This window comes from Episyrphus balteatus, chromosome 3 (genome assembly GCF_945859705.1).
Source record: "Episyrphus balteatus chromosome 3, idEpiBalt1.1, whole genome shotgun sequence".
Taxonomy (NCBI): domain Eukaryota; kingdom Metazoa; phylum Arthropoda; class Insecta; order Diptera; family Syrphidae; genus Episyrphus; species Episyrphus balteatus.
Window position 1 is genome coordinate 100,276,478 of NC_079136.1, and position 27,901 is coordinate 100,304,378.

Below are 27,901 nucleotides of genomic sequence, written 5' to 3' on the forward strand. Positions count from 1 at the left end.
TTTGGCTGATATTTAAAAAATGTTAATTTGATATTTAAAAAATGTTAAATTGATATTGGTTTTTTTTTTCGGTGCATATAATTCACAGTCATACATACCAATTTTATTATAAATGTCTATTTCTACCAATTAAATTGCTTCTATCCTAATAAATTAAATAACTAATATTATAACGCTCCACCTGTAAAATCCTCAGTATCTCAAGTAAAACTTCTCATAGTTTACATTTCATAAAGTTCTTGTTATTTTGGAAACTGAAACAATTTGGACTATAAATCGTTTCCAGGACCATGCTTTGTATTGATCAAGATGATCTTTAATCTGCTTCTTGCTTCTGCTCCACCATTTAGAAGGACTTGGACACATAGATTGATTTTATTTTATATACCATCTGATTGGTCCTTTATCTCAACAACATTTTTTTTCAACCTTTCAACCATTTTTCGATTAAACATTTGTTACATATGTGCCCATGATTATGAAAGTGGACTAAGTCACTTTTTGCATTGTTTGAAAAAAAAATGACATAATAATTTTCTTATAACGATTTAATTATATTTCTTTTATGAAATCACTAGAGGAACAATAAAGAAGTTTATTTACTGCCATTTCGCTTTCAAATAAACTTTACCCCTTAAATAATAATTATTTTTAGGCTAGATTTGATGCCATTTTTAGGAGTGATTTAGTCCACTTTCATAATTAAGGGCACATTGTGTGACTAAAATAACCATCTATGTGCTAAGCGTACACCCAATTATTTTCAAAATGAGGTTTAGTGCTAGAAATCCTTTAAAATGGAAATGATCCGTTTCCTTTGGGCACCACAGTAACATAACCGATATGCCATGGTGTTTTGTCCAAGTAAATTTACATCTAAAAAAATTAAAAAAAAAAAATGAGTAGTAAAAAAGTACGCATACGCCCTAGATACCCGAAGTCAAATAAATGCCATCTCTTAAACACATAAAATATCTCTATGAAAATATTTTTAGTTTAAAATAAATTAAATTACTCTGTAGTTTACAAACATACAAACACATTTTCAAAACTCATTCAAAGAATTTTGATACTAACTCGTAAATAGGAAAAAATTTCTTTTATTCTGTTTGTTCGAATTTGTTGCTAATTATATTTTTTTTTCTCTTTTAATTTTATTTCCAGTGCAAGGAACCACTCTACAAGTTAGGAACAGAATGTGTATAAGAAATGATACCAAAATTCACCATAAACCAACAGCAACACTAAACAACAACAAAAACAAACAAAAAACTCGTATTATGCCAACACAACAGCAGCATAATAAAAATCGTTACAGATTCAAAGTCAAACAGAAACAACTTAATTTATTGATATTGGATTGAGAACTTGAAACATAACTAATAAGAAATTGAACAAAAATTATTATGAGAAATTATATAAAAAAAAAAATTAAAATAGTTTAAGACTTATTTTTTTCAGCTGAGCTGAGACAAAAAGCTTATTGGTACTGACACAAATTAATTTATTTCTTTTGGGCATACAAAAAAATTAGATTGTAATTAATTTGGCTTGTAACATTTTTTTTTTCTTCAGTATATAAGTACATTTGTATATACTTTAAATCACATTAAATGAACAAAATTATTTTCATTAAATTTAAAATAAAAAACAAAATCGATAAAAAAGAAAATTTTTTTTTATATACAACATTATTAAACAAGGTAAACCGTAACTATCCATAGTTATTTCACTTTTTTTCCCTGAAACCGTCTTTTTTTGTTGTCCCTTACAGTTTTCAGTTGACAACTTTTCCTTTTTTAAATATTATTAAATATTTTTAGATTTGAAGAATTTGATATGTTTTAAAATCACATCCATCATTAATTTTTATCTGAACAGCAATCGATTTGTAATACACACTTAACAAATTGTCTTTATTCTGATTGTCAAGAATTCAATTTAAATCCAAAGTCACTTTTTGTTCAAACTACTTACTCAAAGAGATGATTCCTTTGTTTTAATTTTTCTTTAAATAACTAAGTGTGATTCTAAAAATAAATAAAAATATGATTATCTTATTTCGTCGATAAAAAAATTCCAGCTATGCTTGAGTGAGTAATTTTATATTTGGGCCAAGGGTTTTAATTTTGCATCAACTCTTATAAATATTTGTTTACACTTTTTTTTAAAGATTCGAAATAATAACAGGATGAGGGTGCAAAGAGGTATAAATTAAGAGTTGATATTTTTTTTTCAAAGTATTTCCAGACATTATTTAACGGCTCTCTAAGATAATTTTAACTAAGGACATGTCTGCAATTTAATTTAATGAATTCTATAATATAATATTTTCAAAAAACGATAAAAGAAAAAGGTTGAGTTGAGATAAAAACAAAATCCTATTAAATCAAGTTTTGAGTCGCCATTTTACTTTAAAAATTGTTGAAAGAAATTAACTACTGTTAAATACATTTTAAAATGCAAACTCAATCTCGTTTTTTTTTATTTAAATAAGTGTATTATTTTTTTAAAACAATCAGTTAAAACAATTTCTAGCTTCGTGATAAGGACCAGTTAAAAATAAAGTAAATAAACAAAACAATCTATATCTGCAAAACAATCGTTTTTGATTTGCTAGTAACATTATAAAATAAAAAGTATAGTTATTTAAAAGGAGAAAGCAAGGTGTGACAGTCTATATTTTGAAAAATGGAACTTTTGTCGGTTACATATGTAGCAAATTCATGACAAAAGTTTTATTTTAATGATTTCATTGCTCTACAATTCGAAGAGGAATAAAGAACACCCTGGTTCATTCATAGCTTATCGAGGCACAATGATACTAACATTCAAAACCTTCCCGGGGGTTTTTATTGGTATCGGCAAACATTTTCTAGGAGATTTTAGAATTTAGAACTTCAAAGAATTGTTTGTTCCTCAAAATTAAAAGAAGATGCACTGTTGCACAAAAAGTCGGGGGATAGATTTTGTATTATGTAAATGAACAATACTTTTTCGTATGTGCTAACGGTCTGCTTTTAATAACTTGAAAAACGAAAGAATTTGTCGCACATTTTCTCTTAGTGATAAAAAACGAATGATCGCTTTTGTTTTTCATAGAATGTGTCCCACATTCACGATTCACGATAAGGCTCATTCTGTATATTCTTCCTTGAAAATGATAAGTTGTATCAGCTTTAGATCCAAAATAAATGGAGTTTTAGTAAAAAAGTTATTGATGTTTGCTTAAATAAAAATAAAGGTATGGATTTAAAAACGAGTTCAATTGCTCAGAATTAATTTCTATAGACTTCGTTGCCGTTCCATTGTACGTGATCCCATTTATCCTTTTGAGATTTTCTTCCAGAACAGGAGTTTGAAGAACATCGCCAGTTCAGGATGCGTTAAGTCAAGATCATTTTAGTACCTAGGCCTTGTTTTCTGGCGGTCTCTAACATACGAACATTATAAGTGAATGAATATTTTTAGCAAAAGTTTGTATGTATTTAAAAAAAAAAATTAATTTTTTGTCGGCCCTTGGTCCAAATGTGTTTCACACAGGTAATATTGGTGAAGAATCACTAATACAAACTATTGAATGCTTATGAATCCTGATATATATCATACTAAAGCCGGTTTTTAAGCTTAATTTAAAACAAAAATTAAAGACAAATCATCCCCTCAACAAATGTATAATTTTAATGATAGAAAAATTGATATTCATAAAAAGTGAAACTGTTTTTATTTCTGTAAAACTGGTGAAAAAATACCTGAAACATCGATGAATCGGTATTGGCGATCAATATAAATATTACATCTTTTTTGACAAACTGTGGATACCTACTGTGATAACTCCATATTATTGTATTAGCAGTCTTATTAAAAACATTGCCAAATAAATCTAATTTACTTAATAGTTGGTGCTACAGCAAATTAAAAAAATCCAAAAGAAAAATGAATTGCCCCGCATGCGAATAAATCAAAAATCTTAATACCAAGTTGTCTATCAAGTGAAATGTAATATTATTAATTTATCAATCCATTACATACTCTAATATGAACTTTGGAAAATTAACTGTAACCCACTTTTCACTTCATCTTCCGTGGTGACACTAAGACCTTGTACGGAAAGCAATGTCACTATAGGAATTTGCTTTAGTTTTGCTAATGGGGTCAAATATTTATCTATTTTCTCAAAACTTTTTTTTTGAAACTACAGAAAAGTGATCTGGCGTGAGATCAGAGATTAGGCAACGTACAATCAGGAAAATTACTCTAACCAAAAAGATTAAAAAAGCAAACGCGAAAATATTGTCATAATTAACTCAACTTTTTTAAATGACGTCGTTAAGTACATAGACCGATTTGGTGCCATATCTCGAGAGCAATTATAAAAAATGCAGTTAAACAAGTATAATATTGTGCAGTTACTTGTGATGTGATATCATTTGAGGAATACAACTGTTTTTACATCTTCGAATAAACTTTTGAAATCTCATACTCATTTCTTTTACACTCTTTAAAAAATGGTAAACAATTCTTATTTTGAATTAATTTTAACGCCACCATATCCTTATGCAGTCAAAATCGTTTATAACGAAATCAATTATAATGAAATATCGGTTACTGCGAACTTATCTTTAAGTTCTCGCAAAGTTTACATACAAAATAAACTAATCAAATCCGCCAATGACAAATAAATTGGTTCTGACGAACAGTTTCGAATTAGAAATTTGTTTTTGAGAGCTACTCGAACAGTCATTTTTAATTCATGTCGGCAGGTTGAAAACGTAGTTGAAAATGAGTGCAAAACGTATAGTTTTTCTATTGAAAAAGCTGTACCAAATTATTTCAAGGCTCGAAAAAAGGTGAATCAAATTAAAGTTGAGGACTAATTTTTTTTTTGTATCGGTCCACTTCCGAAGATCGAGATAAGATTATGAAGAATACTGAAGAATCAAAATTAAAAGTTTGGTGTAGTAACATCTCGACAGCTGGTTAAGCCCAAAGGAATTTGAATACTGCATTAAATACAAAAATGTGTATATCAGCAGATTGATTTCGCTTAAATAACTTATTGACTTGTTGCTTCTAGTTGCTTGTATCTATTTATTCAATATAATTATTTTTATGAGTTAAAACACATATTGCAATAATCACTCTTTCTTCAAAAATGGGAAAATAAATATTTCCTTTGATTTCAAAATATTATTAAAAACAAAAGTCATTCTTTTGAAAAAATAATGACAAGAATGTTAATCGGTAATATTTGATCCAAGAATATCAATCTTTTTAGACACCCACTTTTAAAAAAAAATACAACGCCCGTCTTTATTTAAGTGTAAAGCAAATTCCCACAACTCAACGTTAATTCCACTTTCCGCCACACCTTAACTTACTTGATTCATTTCCGTTATGCTCCGTTATCCTCCCATAGCTCTCTTCTTTTGTCACGTTCTGTTGTTAACACACTGGAAAAGGAAACCCTCTCGTGTGTAATAAATTTGAATTGTTCCCAATAGGCATTTCAAAATTATCGTGAACCAAGCTATTTCCATTAAATTTTTTACCCGATTATGATTTCGTTTGATATTTGGATAATTTGAAATAACGAACTCCTACACTTTGCAATTGCTTCCAACACAAAAAAAAACAAAAATTCAAGCTTAATAAAATGATTAAAATTAATTATTAAGCATTTTAAATATCATTTACATATAAACTACAACTCCCACGCATGACTCAGTTTATTTTGCTATATTTGTTGAGATATTTTTAGTTGATTTGCATGTTTTATTGTTTTGAATTTGTTTTTAAATAAAATTATAGTGAACAACTTTTTTTGTAGTTTGACAAAGAAAAAAGAAAAGAAAACTGTTAGCTCTAACAATATCCGTTAAATGCCAAAAATAAACAACAATAAAATAATTATTTAAATAAAACTCCAATACATTTTGTTCTTTTTTATTTTCACCGCAATTTTCAGCACTTTTCAAATGAAACGAATTCAAGAGAAGTTAACAATGATGAAGATTTAGTTCCTATCAACATATAATATTAAAAGAACCTATCATTAAGATTTCTTGAAAAATTCTTCAAAATTTGTTTTTTTTTGTTTTTTTATTACGAAGAATTATGTTTATTTTTTTTTCTATTAAACAAAGAATTTATGAATATATTTACTTCAATATTTATATTTTAACGCACAAAAGAACAAAACTTAATCGTTATTATATAAGTAAGTAAAATATATAACAGCTGTAATAATTAATATTGTATAAATGTTAAATATTTTGTATGATTTTGTAATATAAAATAAAATAGTTGTTTAACATGAAATATTTATTAATAATAAAAAAATAAAAACTATGAACATTAAGTACTCTAGTAAAAACTAAATAGTATAATATTAAATTATTTAACTTAATAATTAAAACAAACAAAATTAACATTTAAATTATTAGGTACATTATTATAGTATACATATTTTATTGTCTTTTATGAATTATAGATTAAAATTGAATATAACAATTAAAACATTAGATTGCAGTTAATATAAGAAATTTGTAAATACATAATTTATTTAAAATCAATGAAAAAATTGTACGTAAACGATAAAGATTTAATAAATAAAAACTAAAAAAAAATACAAATATTTACATTAAGATGAGAAAAAAGTTAAGGACTCATTTTTATTTAAAATGTTTAAGATCAATTTGCTTACTGAAAACTTTAATATTTAAGCAAAATTATTTATGTCATAGTTTCACTTCTACGTATAATCTGACATATTATTGCTTGTATATTGATCCTAAATTATGCATGTTTCGTTTGAGCAAGCAGGACCTAATACTTTGGATGCATGAAATTCTTCTTAAATTGTACCTTAAGTTAGTGATGAAGGTAATCCAGGGAATTTTCAAAATTTCACAAGAAATGTATTTAATATAGTAAACCATTCAGATTCTTGATGAACAAGTTACCAAATTCTGAGTGCCCATTTGGGCCATTACTTTTGGAAAAGCCTATATAAAATTTGATTTAAATTGATGAAAACATTCTCAAAAACGGTTTTAACATCCAAACGCAATAGGGTAAAAGCGGGTGTGATGGCGCGGCGGGGGAGATGGCGCACTTTAAATATCGTTTACATTTATTGCTCTAAAAATGTATGAAAAATATTTTTAGCTTTCTTTAAATATTTTAAATCGAAGTAGCCAGTATTCGTTTCTTTGTCTTTGATACAAAAAATAAAAAAAAAATTCAAAGCAAATCATGTGATGATTTTTTTCGAATTTTTTTTTCGCTCTTTTTTTTTTTGTTCCGATATTTTCTGAGTCGTTGGGATCTTAGATGCCCTTGATACACCAATACAAACAAGAGAGTATAAGTTATGGATTGCGTGTGAAATCTGAGCTCTAGTTCTATCTGCTTTTTATGGGTGCTTACGAATAGAAATTATGCGTAAAAAGGTGAGATGGCGAAGTTTTTTGCTGGTGAAATGGCGCATTCCGTACAAGAATTTTTCAATTTAGTATAGTGTAAGCATGTGCCATATCACCCTCAAAATATTTTTTTTAAGTAATCCAGACAAGTTCAAATTTTATAAAAAAGACGACTAGTTGCAATCTATTATATGGCATGCATTGGTGCTTGACTCCTTCACATCGTTCAACCATTTGTGCAATGAATTTGGCAATAGAAACCTAAAACAAACTCATGCGCCATCTCACCCACCCTATAGGGGGAGATGGTTTTTTTTAAACTTTTTTTCTATATTAATTTAAAAATATAAATTTAAAATATAAAATTCTGTAAACCAAATAATACGTTTTGTATTGAATATAGAACATTTTTGCATTGTTAGAAATATGAAATGTGGTTTACTTTGTAAAATATGACAAAAACAAAAAAGGTATGCCATCTCACCCGCTTTTACCCTATATCTCATTTGGTTGCATTGACAAAAATTTTTGGAAAGAATATTTTGAGAATTGTAAGAGCCGTTTCTTAAAATATGTCCAAACATTAAAAAAAAAAAAATGTAATATCTGCTCGTACTATTCTTATCGAAATTAAAAAAAAAAAAAAACAAACAGTAAAAAAAACTCACATAATTATTATTCCAAAGTGTCATATTCAGTTCAAAGTAGGTAATGCATATTTTTTTATTTAAATTAAAAATAAACGAGATATTAGATACTTTCAAACCATGTTGACATTATTCAAGTTCAAAATGTCCTGAAATCAATGTATGTATAAAAAATTGTTGAATTAATTTCATATCAATAGGAAAGTTTAAAGAATGTGTTTCGCATTTATTTCTAATCTTCTTCTGGAAAAAAATTAGCTACCTTTTTGTACTTTTTTCCATGGCCATCATAAAACATCAAAAGATTGTTTTTTTTTTTTTTTTTGAGTTCAAAAATTTAACTTTCTAAAGAATTTTGTATTGCTTTGGAACAAAAAAATAAATTTGCATAAAATCATACTCACTCAAATTGCCTAAAGTTACATTGCAGCATCAAAGAGCTCTTCTTTAATCGATTATTCTTTCTGAAGGAGAAGAAAGACAATGTGTAAGGAAAAAGAGATTCATGTATGCAAAGCAGTTAACATAAAAAATACAGGATACTTAAAGGTAAGTTGTCGAAAAATTCAAAGACAAAATATAACTCAAGGATATCAAAATCAATGAATTGAACAGGTAAAGAAAACAAACGATTTTACATAGGTAATTATTTTTTTTAAACGGACCTTTAAATATTTACGAGATAAACCACCCTCCCTTCGTTTTGTCATCAACAATATTAACAAAAAAAAAAGTTAAGGCCAGCACTGCACTTTACTGCGATGTTTTATGGTTTGAATTCACAATTCACTAAAACACTATCATGAACTGTTTTATTTGAATCGTAATGCATAATTCTGTTTTGATGAAAACTAAAGCCGAAAATGCACTTCTCCATTGAAAATTTTGTGATGAAACTGGTCTTTCTTGTAACAAAGCTTCTAGAGCCTAGTTGGAAAACGTGCGTCATTTCATATGATAGAGTTGATTTAGTTCTTGAGTTAATTTGTCTGTCCTATTCGATTACACTGGTCAACAAGGTTTTTTCTACAGAGACCAAATTATATTTTTCTAAAAATTGTTTGTGTGCAAAGCTTGTATTCGAAGTCAATTTAATCTAACACACCATGTTTTTGAGGTGTTCCAATTAGAATATCAAAAATAATGTTTTTCAACTGTTTTTGAGGTTATGTACATGCGGATGGTATTTTGTTACAGTAAAATTTATGATTGTTTTTAAAAGAACTAATTTTTCTTTTAAAACCGTGTAAATCTTTTCAATATTTTTTTTCCTCTTTGAGAAATCAAAAGTTGAAGTCAACATGTTAGGTATATACATATCAGGCTTATTTATTAGATTTTTGCCTACTTAAAAACTGCTTAACTTTTTTCAAACTGTGGAAAATACGCTTCATTTAATAAAAATAAATATCACACCATTCGAAGTTAAGACAATCTATACTAAGACACAAGTTTGACAGCTTTAAGACAACTACAGACATGGTTTTTGAACACATTTTCCAAATTTAAGCAGTTGTTTCTCTATAAAAAAAAAACATAATCTACGTTTTCGTTTCATAGTAAATCTCGAAAAGTTGTTTACCAATCACTTTCAAATGTTAACATAAGGTTCTGTTTGCATTTCCGTAAGTGTTTTGAAAGCGATAGGTAAAGAAATTTTCGTTATTTGCTATGGAACGCAAACGAACATATGTTTTGGTTTTGAATAGAGAATATATGTATACCAAATGACTTCAACATAACTTCTCGTAGAGGAAAAAAGATCACTCTATTAAATTTTGTTCTCATACGTATGCTACAATGGCTAAGTCGTTTTCTACTCCAGCACAAGCCGTGGGTACAATTGGTACACATGTTAAATTCAATTTAACCATTTTTTAATAATTTTTTTTTTTTTTTTTTTCAAATCAAAAATCACAAAAAATTTTGTTTTATTCAGTGTAAAAATTGTTAGTTTTGCACTGTAGCTCGTTTGCCCAACGTTAATCCAGGATCGCACAATTTTTGTTTCTTAATTCTTAATTTCTTAAAATACAACAAAAAACCTTTTTTTCATATCAGAAACTGAAAAAATTGTGATTTTTTTCCTGTGGAAAAATCGATAGTTTAAAACCGTGATTTGTTTGCATTAGTTTTTATTCACCTCACAAAAAAAATAGTACGCATACACCACAGTGACCTTTTCAATTTATAATTTAGATTTAGAAAAAGTAAATCCACTGGTGTGGGTATTTCACCTCAAATGTTATTAATTTGACTTTGAATTCTAACTTGATTGAATGTAGTTTATATAAAAATCCTTTTAAAAAGCTTAGGTTGATTAGGTTGATCACATTAAAAACCACAAAAAAACAAATATTTTTTCAAGTGCAAAAATCATTGATTTTTTTGGTTTGCCATATAAGCAAAAATTATTATTTTCACCATTCTTTTGAATTAACCATGGAAATTCCTCCAAATTACAAGATAAAAAGTCTTTAGTCCACCCTTAATTCAAAAATTATGACAAAAAATACCAACCTCTTAAAAATGAAAACTTATTTATTGTCATAATTTTTGAACTAAGGGTGGGCTAGCGAAAAAAGTGATGTACATAATTTGTTTGAATTAGCATGAAAAGAAAAGAAGTGTAAACAGAACAATTGGTACTTTAAAGGCAAACCAAAAAAATCATTGATTTTTCCATAAAACAAATCAACCTAAACTTTTTAACAGGATTGTTACATGAACTACATTCAATCAAGTAAGAATTCTAAGTCAAATAAATAACATTTTAGGCGAAATGCCCACACCAGTGTATTTCCTTTTTCTAAATTATAAATTAAAAAGGTCACTGTGGCGTATGCGTACTATTTTGTCTTTGTGAGGTGAATAAAAACTAATGGTTCTATAATTTTTAAACTAAGCGTAGGATAGCGAAAATAAAAGTTGGGCTATCCTGGGCTTACCTTGGGCAAACAAACCATGGTTTTAAACTAATGATTTTCCCAAAGGAAAAAGAAATCACAATTTTTTTCGGTTTCTGAAATGAAAAAAAAAGTTTTTTGTTGTATCTTTTGAAAAAATAATTCCATTATTCATAATTTTTGTCGTGATAAATGTAGTTTTAAAATCGTTTGCACCGTTGGTTGGTTGCAATAACCTCGAAAATCTTAGATATTGAAAATCAAAACCAAAATTATTCGCACTAAAATTTCAAAATAATAATGAAATGATACCTTAAACTAAGAGTTTTTTTAATTTGTTGGGAAAAAAGTGGGTCAATTAATTTAAATGTTATACACATTTAACCAATCCATTATCAAAAATGAAACGATATCCCAAAAAGTGAAAAAACTACTTTTTCCCTTATACAACTATATTTCTCAGACTATTTTTATACTTCATTAACATTTTGAATAAACATTTTAATTGCAGGAACATACTCATGTTCTCTCAGTTCCACTAGCTATATTCGTACACAAAAGCTAACAAAAGCTTCTTTTCAACTTTACAAAGCAAACTTTTGCACGAACTACAAAAGTATATATTTATTTTTGCAACACCCGCCTGCTGGATAGATCGGTAGATGAGATCAGTATATTTTGATGCTTAACCGTCAGTGATGTTTAATTTGACTTACGATCGAGTCATACATCAGTGGTACTCAGTATTCTGACGGCACATTTGAATTATACATTTTTTGAACTATATCAAAAGATCGCTCGTGAGCGTGTGCTATTCAAATCCCTCAAATTCGCACACAACTATTCCATTCCAGTTCTCATATAGTTTTTCATACTCAACCTCAACAAAATAAGCAAAAGCAAATACTAATGAAAATAGAAAAAGTTAAAACAAAACCACAATAACAAAAACAAAAAACAACCTCAACACTCGCATCTTTTCTACCCGAAAGCAGAATAAATGTTGTCTATCGCGGAATCGTGTTGGTAATTTGTTAGATCGTTTCTCAGTTGTCATTCTTTATTTCGACGGAATATACCTCGTTATTTAAAGTACACTACCGAGCGCCGCATTTGATCATATTTTGAATTTTTTTTTGCTCGACAAATAATAAATACCAATATTTTTAGCTAGATCGTCGAGATACTCGTAAATTATTAATTTGTCTGCGTCATCGCAAACATAAACATCAAACTCTAATTCTAAATCAGTTTCAAGTTCACTCTCAAGGAGAAACAAATCTACAGGTACATATACCTTAGTTTTAAAAAACTATATACACGCATCGTGTAGATACATTTGGGTGATAAATATCTGAGTGGTTTTTAATATCTATAATTAGTTTGTCGTATCATAAACATTAAAATGCTACTTGTTTGATGTGGGAATTAGGTCATCGATTGGGGAACTGCATCTATCTTCCTCCTTTTCCTGTGTATACGGCAATCAATCTAAGTAATTTGTGTAGAAATGTGAGATGAAAGCAAACGTATCTCCACGCGTTTTGTTTTGTTAAAATCTTTTGCTGTGGGATGAAATGTTTTATCAAAAAAAAAGACCAGATGGGCGGGCGACCGCGAGAAATGAACCAAATAATAGACCTTGACTTGTTTTTGCCAAACTGATCGTACGCTGTCTTTAACGTATCCTAGAGAATACACTTTCAATGATCTTGATATTTTTGTTGGTTTATTTCTAGATATGATTCATGTGTAGGTGAATTTCACTTGCACTTAAATGTTTACTATGAAATCACCTTTTTTTAAACCAGAATATTCAAATATAATCAAAACATTATTTGTTTATTTTATTCAGCAAGTCCAAAGAATGGAAATATAAGCTTCGAGAATAGAAACATACCTACCATTTGTTTCTAACCTGAATTTATATCATAATTAGAAAGTGTTAAAAAAATAAATAATTGCTTAAATTATTTATTTTTTAATTAATTTTTAGAACAAATATTTTATGTGTTTAAATTTTATAAATTGCATAAGATTATTTTTTTTTTATGAGTTAACTTTAAAGAGAAAACAAACAGCATCGTTTTTTATTTCAAATCAATGAAATTAAAAATTCAGAAAAATAAATAAAAATAACAGAGTTTAGCTGATGGCAATATTCACCTTATAAATTTATTTTTGTTTATTCATGAACTCATAGGTAGTATGACGTTTATTCCGGTCATTAATGTTTTTTTTGCGGTTTTTAAACGTCTATTTTAAGCTTTTAGTTTTCAAAGAGTGGACCTTGTTAAATCAATTTTTTAAAACGTGCTTTTTGTTCTTTTTTATTGTTTCATTTTGCTTCACACCTTTAGCACAAATCATTGTTTAATATAGTTTGTAAGTAACAGTTGTGGTTTAGGCTTTTTTCAAAATAAAAGTTACTTTACTCCGTTTTCAAATTAAATCATGCAATAAATTAGCACAGAATTTAGTGACTGATTTATGGGGAATTAACTTTATTACAGTTGAATAATTAAAATACAGTGCCAAAGTATTAAAAATAACAATAAGGAATATAAAAAATTAGTTGTAGACATTCTTGATGCGACTCATATAATGTTTAAAAAGAGTTATGACTCTTGAGCAGGGTTTTAAAAATATCAATTGAAAAAAAATTGCATTTTAAATTTAAAAAAATTATTTCAAATAAAAAATTTTCATTAAAAAAAATATTTGCTGGAACTGGAAAAAATTTGCATTAAATAAAAATTTTGATTGCAACTGAAAAATATTTGCATTAAAAAAAATATTTATTGCAAATAAATAAATTTTGCATTAAAAAAATGTTATTGAAACTTAAAAATATTTGCATTGGAAATAAAATTTATATTTCAAATAAAAAATGTTCTTACATTAGGTTCAATATTATAGTTGAAATAGCTAATTGCCAAACCTATGCGAAACAACCAAGATGCGTCATTCAGATTTTTTTGTTTAATGGTATTTAAACACTATGCGACTATTTCTTGATAAAAAGATTTTAAAGCTCAAGGTCTCAATGGATATCGTTGATTTTAGACCTATTGTGGTCAAAACATTTTTTAAGACGCAAAACCAAATAGAGCAAGTAAAAACTACACGTGATAAAATTATTATGAATACAGATTTAGATTAAAATTTCCTATTTTTTCAGTGTTATTAGGTACACGTTGATTATAATTTATTATTATTAATTCATTCGTTGACCTCCTAGGTAGAAAAAGGCAAGGAAAACTTTGTTCTGGGTGTGCTATATTTAAAAATATATTATTTCCCAGACTATAATGGATACACACAGTATAATATCATTCGTTCAACTGATTTCAACAAACTGGTTAAAATTTTTTGACCAAAGAAAGCGAGATCACTATTCACACGGACAGAAAGCAAGTAACTTTTTATTATCTTTATAGAATAGGTTTAAGCATCTTTCAAGAAACATAGAACATACCTACTTAATATTTTCGACCATCTATGTATTAAATTGTCTACTAAAGCCCCTTGATATGTTGTCATTCAAGGTGTACCTACCTTTCATGAAGTATTTTATTATACTGTCTCGCCATAGACGGACCGAGAGAAAACAGGCTTATTAAATATCGTCAAATTGTTTAAGTCATTCGTATAACCAGCAGGCGGAGTAGTCACCTTTGTTGATCGTTATGTGTCGTCGCGTCGTCATCATCAGATGTACGCTTCGTCATGCATTTTGAGTTATAGTAGTGTTGTCGATTCACTGAATGAATTATATTATATGAAAAAATATGGGTTAACATTATTCGTACTTAGCTAAGGTACCTACATTTACGATACAAAAACCGAGGTCGAGAGTTTTGTAGAAGGGAATTATGGAAGCAGAGACATTTATGTTGTAATTTTCCTCTTCTGTAATTGTTTTCCATGAAAATAGAATTATTTAGATAACAAAATTTGAATTTCAAGAAAATTTGACAAAAAATTAGTGTATATTTAGACTAATCAACAAAGACTCGCTTTTTTAATATCCTTCTTTATATGTAGTTATAATACCGATATAGGACCTATCTTTCTATATGTTTTTGGGCACGCTGAATCTGAATATCAAGTCCGTTTGGCCCGGTCACCCTACAGTTTTGAGCTGTGGCTGCATTTTGTTTGAATTTTTATGACTCAAAACTGGAGGGTGTTCGAACAAAACGGACTTGAAATTCAAATTCAGCGGGTCCAAAAACATATAGAAAGATAGGTCTGGTTCCTGATGACACTTTTTTGTGTGCCGGTGTTATCAAACAATTGCAAACAAAAATATTTCATTATATTTTATATTTTGTTTTGCTGAATTATAATATTATTATTTTGTGGTTGTATTTCTTCCCTTATAATTCAAATAAAAACGGTATTTTTTATTTTAAATTTACCAATATATTTCGAGGTTCATACCTCATCTTCAGGGCTAAAAATATTTATTTAATAAGCGTTTTTAATATATAATTATATAAACATATACAATAAAAATAATTTACCTATTATAAAAACTATTTAGTTATAATATACAAATTATTTCTTCGGCTACAACATAATCATAATCATAAAACATTAATGTTGTAGCCGAAGAAATAATTTGTATATTATAACTAAATAGTTTTTATAATAGGTAAATTATTTTTATTGTATATGTTTATATAATTATATATTAAAAACGCTTATTAAATAAATATTTTTAGCCCTGAAGATGAGGTATGAACCTCGAAATATATTGGCAAATTTAAAATAAAAAATGGCGTTTTTATTTGAATTATAAGGGAAGAAATACAACCACAAAATAAAATTAATAAAATTTCCATCCAAACATTGAATTTGACTCCAGGCTACAGAAACTGAAGTAGGTATTAAGCAACTGAAACGGTAAAACAAATAATTTTTTTATACATGCAGCTTATATTTCCACTTATTTAACAACGGAAAACGAAAGAAGGTGCAGAGGTTTTAACTATTTACTTCCACCCTCTTTTAAAGAATTTTCAAAAATATTTTAATAAACATTATCAAAACCAAAAAAAAAAAATGTTTTCAAATCTTAATCATATTGCTCCAAATTAATGTTAGATTCATGCTTTTTTGATCAACCTTCAAAATTTTTCAAAGAATATTATGAAGCTTCTCAACAATAAACTTGTGAGATTCTAAAAGCATATATTTACTATATTTGCACATAGTATTGTGATGTTTCATTTTCTTTTTCAATCTTAATTACGCAATCATAATAATTGGTTTTTATTATGGACCAAGAAAAAAACACAGATTGTATCATCCGTGTGGTATTATGAAAGTACATCTTGGTTAAGATGAGTGAAATGTTTTCAATTGCCCAGCTATTTTTTGCGGCCGCCCTATGAACTGTGTTTGTAAGGTGACCAGATTTCGGTTTATATGTTCACTTCTTCACTTAAAAAAAATTTTTTTTTTAAAGAGAAGCAAAATTAAAATTTAAAAGTTAAGAGACCAACCTAGTACCTATTTCAAACCGTAACAAATTTTCTATATCACTGAACAGGATACTTTCCCAGTGGATTTTTTAATTATAAAACAAAATTAATAATGCAAATAATTATAATATATCTTTGGCTCCGGGTACAAAGGTGTTAAGTCAGATAATGTAGTTTTGAGGAAAATGAAATTGAAGTTTCAATTTTTGTTTGTAATTATTATTTTTAAAAAGTAATGATGCAGAAACATCATTTATAAGATCTATTTTAATATCCATATGCTGTTGACCAGAAAATGACCGTTTTAAAAAAAAATTGTGTTGACTTAACACTTCAGAGCCATTTAGTCTTCAAAAATTAACTTGGTCCAAAGGTGTTAAGTCAAGAAAAATCTTTGTTTACATTGATAACAAGGTTTAATTTATAAAAGAATGTTGAAAATATAAATGTGATTAATTACCACATGTGAAAATACTTTTTGAAATAATATAATCCTGTAGAAAAATCGCTTTTAGTTTTTTTTTCTTCCTCTTGACTTAACGCTTTAGGATCAATTTTTTTATTTAAAAATTAAAAATGAATGCAAAAACAAAGGAGTTAAGCCAACTTACGCCCTTAGTACCACACAATTTAAAAATTTGTTGACTTAAACCCGAATCATTTCTAACGGAAGGAGATACGCTAGAGCTATGGCGATAGGACCAAACGAAAGAGAAAAAAAAACTGACTGAAGTGTAATAAAAATCCGAAAATATATTTTTTTGACTTAACCCCTTTCTACCAGGCATCAAAGATATAAAACCAAACACTTGACACAACATAAATTAATTTACAATAAAAAAAATATATTAATTTTGTAGGTACTTCCAAGACAAAATAACCAAAGTCACACCCGAAACAGATGGCTTATGAAATTTGAACTTCAATTTGCTTTTGTATTGTTTAAAGTCACTCCCATAACGCAAAAAAACGGAACTGAAACTAATGTCAAACCTCGAACTAATTATAGATTTTACTAACCTATAAGGAAAAGACTTTGCTAGTTGAATTCAATTAGTTTGTTAAATAATACATAATAATAATAATAATACAATTATTAGAAAAAGTGTCACGCCTGTAACAATGGAAACGCTCTTTATTAAATCTCGTTTTTCAGAAACTATAACTTCAAAGTTTTGTTAAAAAGACCTACAATTAAGGCTTTTTAATTGTGTTTTTGATTTTTCCCACTATAAAAACCTTAGAAAATTTGAATTTCGAGTAAAATTTCTTTTTAAATTCAAAATCGATTTTTTTTTCTTTTAATATGGTGGTCACCTTTCTGTAGGTACATTTATTAAGTTCATCTATAGAAATTGATAAACAAGCAAAGATTTACATCAAGATAGAAAATATTAACAGATGTATGTGTATGTTTGCGTATTTATATTCATTATGCTTTGAATTATACCGCTAGCAGTGGTTGCGGGCAATTAATCACCGTTAAGGATCGTCTACTATACAATATTACATACATATTTACATAATTTTCTCGTAATAGGGAAGGTCATTGATTAACGTTCAATTATTTATAACATAAACACATTGCTGAATGTGTATCATCATCAGAAGACTGAACACACTACCCCTTAAAAGAATTATTTTATTGATTCCCCCGGAAAACACTATGGGATGTTTGATGAAAACTATACTTGAGCATTTTCTTCGAGTAAACAGTATTAAATTTGTTTTTCAATGATTTTTAATTTAAGAGAAAAATACGATCAAGTAACAAGAAAATTGAGGTCATATTTGAATTTTTATTTATGCAAAAATAGAATAAGAATGTAATTGGAATTATGAGCATTTCCAAGAGCTTCTGTAGATTTAAATAAAATATTCACTTATGTATGTTTGTATAAGTAGGATTTTAGGTTTGTAAAAATTTGTACTTTTGAATATACAACGTCATTTTGTAACTCATTTCTGATATAGATATTTTTAATTATTGAAGTGCTTGTAATGGATTATTTCAATTAAAAAAAAAATTCTTGAGGAACAGAACCGATAAATTAAAAGCATTTAAGGTAAATAAATAAATATTGATTTAACCAGAAAGCATTTGTGAAAATATCATACTATGTTGATATTGGTACTCCTTAAACATCAATACCGTTGCTCTTGAGTCCAATTTAATTTTGGAAGTAGCTCTGCGAATACCTTATTCTTATTTTTTGACCAAACGGCTCATATTCACAATTAATTTTGCATTATTTGAATAGATAGTTTGCTTTCAGTTCCCAAAAATTGAAACGAGTTACGTTTGTTCAATTTATTATTTGTCTGCTATAGATTCCTACAACGTTTGTTGGATTTAATCTACATTTTGGAATTATTATTATTATTATACATACGTCTGTGGAAGTTTTTGAACAAGATAAAAGATATTATAAAGGTGGTGCTGTATTCTTTTTTTTCAAGTCAAGAGGACAGTAGTAGCCAGAATTTAGTTTCAGGAAGTGTTTACTAAATTCTCAAGTCCGCTTGTAGCTATAGGTTCTGGGATGGCTTCCTAAAACCTTTATATTTTAAAAGGAAAAAATGTAAAGAATGTTGGTGCACTTTTGCGTTATCTGAATTGCTCTCGATGCAGTATTGAGATGCATTAAAGCTTATGGAATTGTTTGAAAGCTTGAAAGCTTCTTTGGCCGACATTAACAAAAAACTGAGTGAAATTTAAACTAAGATTTGCTGTAAAATTAAAAATTTAAGACAAAATTAAAGGCAATTTATTGAATTCAGCATTATAGGTACATACTTGTAAAAGAATGCAATGAAGCAAGTGAAATTAAAAATATCACAGAAAATTATAACTTTTGGCCACCTACATATTTGCATGTTTATTTAACGTCAAAGCCAACGTATACAAATATATTTAATCCAAAACGTTTTTTATATTTCAATTTTTGAACTTTATAAATGAAAACATTCTTTACAATTATGCAATTTTATTTCCATATTTTTTTAATTTATTGTTAAAATTGCAGTTTTATTCTTTTATGGTGGGCACAACTTTCTATCTATGCCCGAATTCGAAAATATAAAACAAAAATAAAATCAAGCCACCTTAATGTACGTGTACGACGTACCTGCAAAGTGCATACATAAATTGATCAGATCTGAAGACAAGAATCATATAAAAATCTTGAGAGTTAATTTCTGCAAAGATAAAACTAAATACATTATGTATTTAGCTTCTGATCAGGGTCTTTTGACGTTGAATTCATCTTTATAATTTGCCTTAAAGAACAAAAATTATAACGAAGAAAAAAAATAACAAAAATAATTTATTGAACAAAAATTATTTTGATAAGAAATTTAGTTTTTGGTACAATCAACAATTGATAATAATGATGATAGTTTCGTCTTGAGCTTGAGTCTAATATAGCAATGTATGTAGAATGTAGAAGCATTTGTAAGCAAAAATCAAACTCAAGATAACACTCGAACTTGAGGTTACGATGGTAAAACGGGTCCATCAATTGGCAAATTTAAAGAGGGAGGGGGAAATATTCTTAATTTGAATTTAATATTATAAAAACGTTACAAAAATGTTTCTGCTGAAATTGACGTTAGATACTTGCATAGTTCTTTCAATCAGATATCTTATCAATTTTTGTTTCCGGCGCTCTTGGTAAAACAACACAAAATTCATTATGTACTTTTTTTCTTTTATTTTTCTGCAATAATCACATTTAACAATCGCACAACCAAAATAATAACCTTGGTACTTTCTCGTCATTGTATTATTTTTCCATTAAAAGTTACGTCATCTTTAATTTTGATTTGTTTTGCTCAGATTTGTCTGGTTTTTTTTATTATTATTTTTTTTTTTTAATTTTTGCCAAAATATTTTCATGTATTGATTGTAATAAAATTATCAGCCTTGTTCTGCTTATAGGTATGATATGAATACAATTTTCGATCAATGAATCATTCAATTTGCCTTAAAAAAAAAGACTTTTTTTAATAATTCCTTTTTTATACAGAGTACCCATTATTTATTTTTGGTTATGGGAGCGATGAGTTATATTTTATTTAATAACACTTCTTTACTTTGAATTTAAATTATGAGAATAAATGCGGAGTTGAGTTCTATAAAACATAACCAAAAGATAAAAGCTGCTAGTTACGACCCTTAAGTTTTTTTTATCGAAATGCGTCGTTTCAAAAAAACAGAAGAAATGAAATAGCGTTGACCAAACGAGAAAGTTAGGTAAAGAAGTTGATAATGTATGTAAGCCTATGCCAAGTATCGATCTTTCTTAGTTGCAATTACTTTTATTTCAAATTCTAAAATGGGAAATTTCCAAGATCAGCAATACAATCAAATCCATGTTCATTTTCTATCCTAATTAGAAGTTGCAAATTCAAATTGCATTTGAACGGTGGCACTGTGAATTATGCACCAAAAAATATGCTGAAATTCTAAGATAAAAATGCGTCAAATACCCAGCACTCAAACAGAGTAAAAGCGACCACTTGTTTAAACAAAAATTATTCGAATGTTATGATAATAGTTGAAAAAATGTAAAACAAATTAATACGCGTATTTGAATTCATATTTTTACTGTCAGCAAATCAAGTCTTACAGACCAATATCGCTTATATCAATTATGGCAAATGTTTTTGAAAAACTGCTTCTGAAGAAACTTAGCAAAATCATAGAAGAAAGAAGGTTAATCCCAAACCATCAGTTTGGCTTTAGAAATAAACACACCACGATAGACCAAGTTCATAGAATAACGGAGTAATAGAAAAAGCATTTGAAGAAAAACAAGTATGTTCAGCTATTTTCTTAGATGTTGCTCAAGCTTTTGACAAGGTTTGGCATGAGGGACTTGAGTACATAGTGCAAAGCGATCTTCCCAGGCAGTACTTTGAAATATTAAAATCGTACATCTCAGACCGATTGTTTAGAGTAAGGTACGATCAAGAATACTCGGAATTGATGAAAATAGAAGCCGGTGTACCACATGGAAGTGTCCTAGGTCCTACCCTGTATTTACTATACACAAGGGAACCCAGTTGGTAATCACACCATAATGGCTACTTTTGCAGATGATACCGCAATTTTGGCACCCGACAAATGTGTCTCTAAAGCAGCAGTAAAACTACAAAATGCCGTCGACACAGTGAGAGCTTGGACCAAAAAATTGCGTATCAAACTCAATGAAACAAAATCTTCACATATAAACTTTACAAATAAAAAGATTAACAATATTCCAATATTCATTAATAATCAAGCTGTACCTTACGCCAATACGGCCAAATACCTTGGAATGACTTTGGATGCAAAGCTAAAGTGGAAAGATCACATCAAAAAGAAAAGAGAAGAACTAAACTTGAAATATAGAAAAATGTACTGGTGTTACTTGGTATCAACTCTGATTTATCAATCCAAAACAAAATAATGCTGTATAATCAAGTACTAAAGCCTGTTTGGACCTATGGAATTCAATTATGGGGCTGTACAAATAAAACAAATCCCGAAATCATTCAAAAATTCCAAAACAGAGTCCTTCGTGGAATAGTTAATGCACCTTCGTACATAAGAAATATACCGATCTACATCGTGACTTACAAATAGAAATGGTTACGGAAGTTGTTAAAAAATACGCTGTATAGCACAACCAGAGACTGCAAGGTCATACTTATTCTGAAATGGAGTCCGTCTTGAATATAAGAAACCATGTTCGGAGATTAAGAAGAACCAAGCCTCATGAGCTTATGGTCTAAAAAAACATGGGAAAGTATTAAAAGTTTAAACTTCCCCCAAAGTGATTGTACAAAGTTAAGAAAGAAAAATCTGATGTCGATAATTCAAGATTGGTCCTGATTAAGAGGTGGTTTTAGTGGTTAAGAGTCCCACACTACTTAGTGTCGAATACTGCCAAGTGTCTTTTGAAGATTTCCTCCTGTCAAAAAAAAAAAAAAAAAACAAATCAAGTCTTTCAAAAATGATTTAATCAAAATCTATAGACTTTTTAATACCTTGCGACAAAACTTTTAGAAAAGTCCTTCTCAAGAAATTTATTTTTTAATTGAATCGTTTTACAAAACGCTGTAAAAACTGCTTTAAAAATTAGTATTTTAGAGGATTCACTGTGTCCGATTCGGTAAGTTTATGTAGTCACTGTTATCAAACAGAAAAATCTCTTGAAAAAATTGATCCAAGGTTGATATGTAAAGTTAATTTCTTTTTAATTTTGCGATATAGAAATATTTCTCTCACCATGAGCGCTTTCTGCAACATCAAATTCTCAGCGTATTTCAGCACCGGCTGCATACTATGTAGAACAGATGACCAAATAAACAGTTTTAAAGTTCGGATAATTGTCAAAAAAGTTCAACTCGAATGATTATTGCTTCAAACTAGAGAAATTTGCATTAATCATTAATATTTAAAAAAAAAAAGTTACACATACGCCCCAGTGTCCCCATTGTTTAACTGAAAGAAATAATTTAAGAATTTACCCTTTAGATATCAAAGTTAAACACTTTTTTATTTAACTAAATGGGTGCAATTTTTTCGGAATACTTCAATATCTAGTTTTATCGGTAGCGAAAATTAGTTGTGCATTTACAATATAAATCAATGAACAAAATCGGCGAAATTGGTGAAATATTGCAAAAAATTAACCTTTTGACTGGCCCCTCTTTGACAACTTTAGATTGACAAAAAAAAATTTATTCAAGTAGTTGTTAATTTTTTTTTTATCTTCGAAGTATGTATGTAGTATTTGTATTCCAGTAGTAATCTTGGAAAGGATATTATTAATTGTTTGTTAGCGTTTATTCTGTGGTAGAGGGCCTAGTGCCTAGTCGCATCAAACACCTTGTTTTATTGTTTTTTTTTTTTAATTTATGTTCATATTATTTACATAACCTGGTTATTATTATTTTTCTTATAATTTTTCAGTTTGCTAAAACTTAATTTTTGAAATGGCTGGACCACTACTAGGCACATGTTGCGGATGTACATCACTCCGGACGGGTTCAATTATATCCGGACTGTTGGCTATTATACTTTCTATCCTGACAATCATAGTAATCTTCACGACCCGCGTCGAATTTAAAACCATTCTCTTCGACTGGCTACCGTCGAATGTGGTTAAAATAATCCTCGTGATCAATTTATGTATGACGATTCTGATATCAACACTTATGATGGTTGGAGTTTTGAAGGTATGTGGTTACATTATTATAATCAGTTTTTACATATGAAATCCTATACCTATACCCCATCTTTTTTTTAATATCGTGGTTTTGTTCGAAACAGATGATACTTTTTTACTAAAAACTTGTTTCTTTTTTTTTCTATTTTATAATTTTATTAGAGAAATCATTACCTTATGCTACCATGGGTCGTGCTTGGAATTATGATCGCAATTGGCCTGCTTATTTCAGTTATCTACACAGCAGTGATGTTCTTCATCGATGGATTTGTTTTAACTGGTGTGTTGTGGCTTATATTTGGATTACTTTGTTGCGGTAAGTTGATAAATTTGATACGATTGATTAGTATCAAATTGTGAATTATACAAAGTATAATCGTGCGAAATGTAGTTGTTATGAATAAGTAGAACTAAAGTATTGGAATCTTACCTGTAAGCCTTTAGTTCGGATTTCAAACAATTTACTTTGTATCAAAATGCTACTGTTACATCCCATTGTTTATTGTAGTCGGGGGCACCGATGAATCTTTTTTTTTACAGATGTTGTTCAACCAATATGTCATGAGGTATTTCACGTGGCAAGGCAAAGTTGAGCCCAAGTTATAGGGGGTTATCATGAATAAAAATGTCCCTCGAAATGTGTCTAATGTTTTAAATATGGGAGCGAAAATGATCATAAAAAGTCTCCCTCGGAATTTATTGGTATCGGCAATCAATTTTCCAGGGGAAAATAAATTCCGAGGGAGATTCAGGATCGCACAAAAAATTCCGAGGGAAAAAAATATTCCAAGGGAAACAAAATTCCCCTGGAGATCCACGATAGGGCCCATAGAAATTTCAACTTTTACCTCAGTTGCGGGTCTTAAACTTTTTAATTTCGATAGAACATCCACATTTACCCTATCGTTTGCACCCTTATTTTCAATTTTTATTCTCTGAAGCGATCGATTACCTAGAGGTGTTCAACACTTCTTTTTCATACTCAGATCATTTGCAAATGTGGGCCAAAATACTATTTAGTGTCTAAAAAAATGTCCCATTTTTTTTATTTCATTTTTCTTGAAGAAAAAGTACAAATTAGTAGAAAAACTATATTGAGTTATAAAATTAAAATTTTTTACTTTTATACAAGTTTGAAACCCAAATTTGGATCGAATTGTTCACAAATTACGGTAACATTGTAGTTTATCTTGGTAACGCAGTGGTATTTAAAGTTTTAAAGCTGATTTTTGGTAATAAACTATTTAGAATATTTAATTGAAATTAGTTTTTCTGTGATTTAACTTCATAGGACACTTACGTTGTTCCTATAGTTTCAAATAGGAATATCAGATAGCTTAACTATATGATTTTACAAATAAAACTGAAATTTGCAGTAAAGTAACGCAGTTGTTTGGTTTTGATCAAATAGCTATTATATGGTCAAATAGTCAAAATTGTAAGAAATTCGACGAACGTTAAAAACAAATAATTAATGCACACACTTTGAATTTTCTTTTCAATGCCGAAAATTTTTAACGCAAAATAATTTTAGTTGCAATACCTAAATATTTTTTTTTTCAATGCAAATATTTTTCAGTTACAATAAACATTTTTTTTAACACAAATATTTTTAAGTTGCAGTAAATATTTTTTTTTCAGTGCAATTTTTTTTTTATTTGCAATAAATATTTTTTTTTTTAATTTGCAATGGAGAGCAAATGCATTAATAATAAAATGATTTTTTACACCACCGCACAGTGCGGCCTTTTGAAGAAAATTTGGACAAAAATAATTTTCTTCAATTTATAGGTATATTTTACTATTTATTTGTACAAAATTAGATTAACATAGAATTTCTTAAGATAAAACACAAATTTTGATTTCATAAATATTTTTAAAATACGGAAATTCTTCTCTGATGAGGGATAACCTAAGTTATGATTTTCCTTTTGTTTGGCTTATGCAGTTGCAGTTGATTTTGTGCCAGTACCGTATGGTTCATTGCTAAAAAGTGTTTTTTTCTTTTTTGGTTTGATTACTATAGCAAAAAGGCCGCTACTTTTGTCCAAGGGATGCCGCAAAAAAATCATGTTCCTTGCTTTATTGAATATCTTTAAAAATGTATACTGACTCAAGTTTTTGCAATATAGAATAACATAATGCTGCATATTTACCGCAAAACTCGTGTGGTTATATAGTCTATGCTTTTACCCTGAAGTATTATGTTCAAAGAGTAGTTATAAATAAGGCTCTCAGAATTTGAAAACTCTCATGGCAACTTATAAATGCAATGCTTTGACCTAACTTTTACCAAATCAAGGAAGGGACTTTAAATATTTTTTGTAACTGCACTTTAAATAAAAAAACATTTTTTTCTTAACATTTTAAGACTTAATAAAAAAATAAGATTTTTCCTGTTGCAGGTTTTCCTAAGTATCATAAAATGTACATATAAGTTTTTTGGTAAACTTGTGTACCTATAACATTTTTGTTTATTATTACTTCCTTCATAAAAATAAATTAATCAAACGCTTTGTTAAAAACACATTTCTCGAAGAATATTGGCCTCAGTCAAAAATTATCATGGGCAAGAAAAAATGAACAGACTTTAAAAATTAATATCCGAGCAATCAAAAAAGAATAACATATTTTCTAAAAATCTTAACTTTGCTTATAACAATTGTTTTAACAGAGAAATCATCATTAATATGAGTAAAGGTATATAAAAGTAAGCGTTTTCTTTAATCATCGTAACGTGGTAGCAACTTTGCAGATAGAGCGTTACTGTAAAACAATTTTTTTCTTAGAATAAACCCAAGAATCACTCCTTGAATTTTTTTTATCTTATACGGGACAGATGTCCAAAATTTAAAATAAAACAAAAATTTAAAAAATTTTTATTTACACAAAAATGTTTTTTATGGTTTGATCTACGCTTTTAAAAAATCATTTAAAATAGTGTAGCAGTTTGTAGCAGTAAATTTATACAGTAGCATATAGCCAAACATATAGTGTATGCGTTTTTGTACAAATTACAGGATATTTTGAGCCGCTAATTTTTTACGTCTGTTCAAAGCTTTTGAACTTTTCCAAAAAAAGGAAATTAAATGGTTATTTTCAAAATTAAAAAAAAATTTTTAAAAACCTCCAATTGATTTCAAAATATATAATAAAACATTATACCTTCTTGATAACCCAAAAAAAAATTTTTGTTTAACTGTTAACCGTACTTGTTAAGAAAAATAATCGTTCGGACTTACCAAACCAGACTGAAAAAAAAAAAGTTTTTCTTGTTGCCAATGCATAGTTGCAACAGACTTTGCCGAAAAACTATTCTGCAGAATGATAAAAAAGTTTTGTTTTACAATGGTTTGGTTATTAGACTATAGGTTGATGTAACCGTTACTTTTGTAAAAATCGCACATATTTTTTTTTTCTTTTTGTCCAAGGAGTGCCGCACTGTGCACCGGTGTAAATTTTATTTTTAAATAACATAAATAACTCAGTTTTAAAATATAACTACATATAGAAATATTTTTGAATTTTTTCAAGTCTTCGTATTTATTCACAATCTACCGTCTTCATGACTCAGCTTTCATATTTTCAGTGTTTGAAAACTGCCCAACATTTTTAATACAAATAAAATACAAAAAACATTATTGACCAAAAAATCTTATTTGTCAGAAAAATCGCACAGAAATGAATAATAATAATAAATAATAAATAATAAATTTAATTTTTTTTTCAGTGATCCTTACATATTGCTGGTGTGTTGTCTACAGCGAGTACGTTGCACTTTCAGAAGAAAGTTCCAGAGGACGTTACAACAAGCAACCATATCGTCGCTAAGATTACACCATTAATTAAAAAAAACAATATTTTTTAAACCTAATTTATATTAAATATATATTAAAACTGATTAAAAAAATTATTTATTGTAGATACCTTAATAAATTAATCTAATTGTTTGAACAAATAAGAAGAATACAATACTATTAATATGTCAAACTTTTGTTGCTGCCGAAGAACATTAAGGTTAAAATAAATGCATAAAATACTCACACTTAATAAAAAAAAAAATAAATTCAATGTAGTTAGTGAATGTTATTAATTTTTATAAATATAAAAAAAAAAATAAATTATTTGTTGGATGAAATATTAGTTCTTCCCTCTGCTTTTTTGATCACTGGTATCATGTAAACCATGATTTAATCTATGATTTCCTAACTT

The 27,901-nt window shown here is 28.2% G+C and overlaps 2 protein-coding genes and 1 long non-coding RNA gene across 11 annotated transcripts in view; 2 read left to right on the top strand and 1 right to left on the bottom strand.

Annotated features, from left to right (window-relative positions):
- Positions 1-5,646, top strand: part of LOC129915339 (very low-density lipoprotein receptor-like) — a 174,366-nt gene extending 168,720 nt beyond the window's left edge. For all 7 annotated transcript variants that reach the window (XM_055994833.1, XM_055994826.1, XM_055994830.1 and 4 more), the window contains one exon: positions 1,165-5,646. In XM_055994833.1, the coding sequence (XP_055850808.1) occupies positions 1,165-1,206 (42 nt within the window). In that variant the 3' untranslated portion in view covers positions 1,207-5,646. The remainder of the gene's footprint in view (positions 1-1,164) is intronic.
- A 6,021-nt stretch (positions 5,647-11,667) lies between these two features.
- On the top strand, positions 11,668-27,629 carry LOC129914312 (uncharacterized). 3 transcript variants are annotated; one of them, XM_055993493.1, is made up of 5 exons: positions 11,668-12,006; positions 12,151-12,267; positions 23,434-23,699; positions 23,852-24,005; positions 27,420-27,629. In XM_055993493.1, the coding sequence occupies exons 3-5, from the start codon at positions 23,457-23,459 to the stop codon at positions 27,518-27,520; spliced, it is 498 nt and encodes a 165-aa protein (XP_055849468.1). In that variant the 5' UTR covers positions 11,668-12,006; positions 12,151-12,267; positions 23,434-23,456; the 3' UTR covers positions 27,521-27,629. The 3 variants fall into 3 exon arrangements, with proteins under 3 accessions (XP_055849468.1, XP_055849467.1, XP_055849469.1); XM_055993492.1 differs by having other exon boundaries at positions 11,668-12,267; XM_055993494.1 differs by lacking the exons at positions 11,668-12,006; positions 12,151-12,267 and adding an exon at positions 22,480-22,630.
- Positions 20,096-20,504, bottom strand: LOC129914313 (uncharacterized). The gene is made up of 2 exons (XR_008772170.1): positions 20,243-20,504; positions 20,096-20,191 (listed from the first exon to the last, which is right to left on the bottom strand). It is a non-coding gene; the product is annotated as an uncharacterized LOC129914313 (long non-coding RNA).
- Positions 27,630-27,901: the final 272 nt, after the last annotated feature.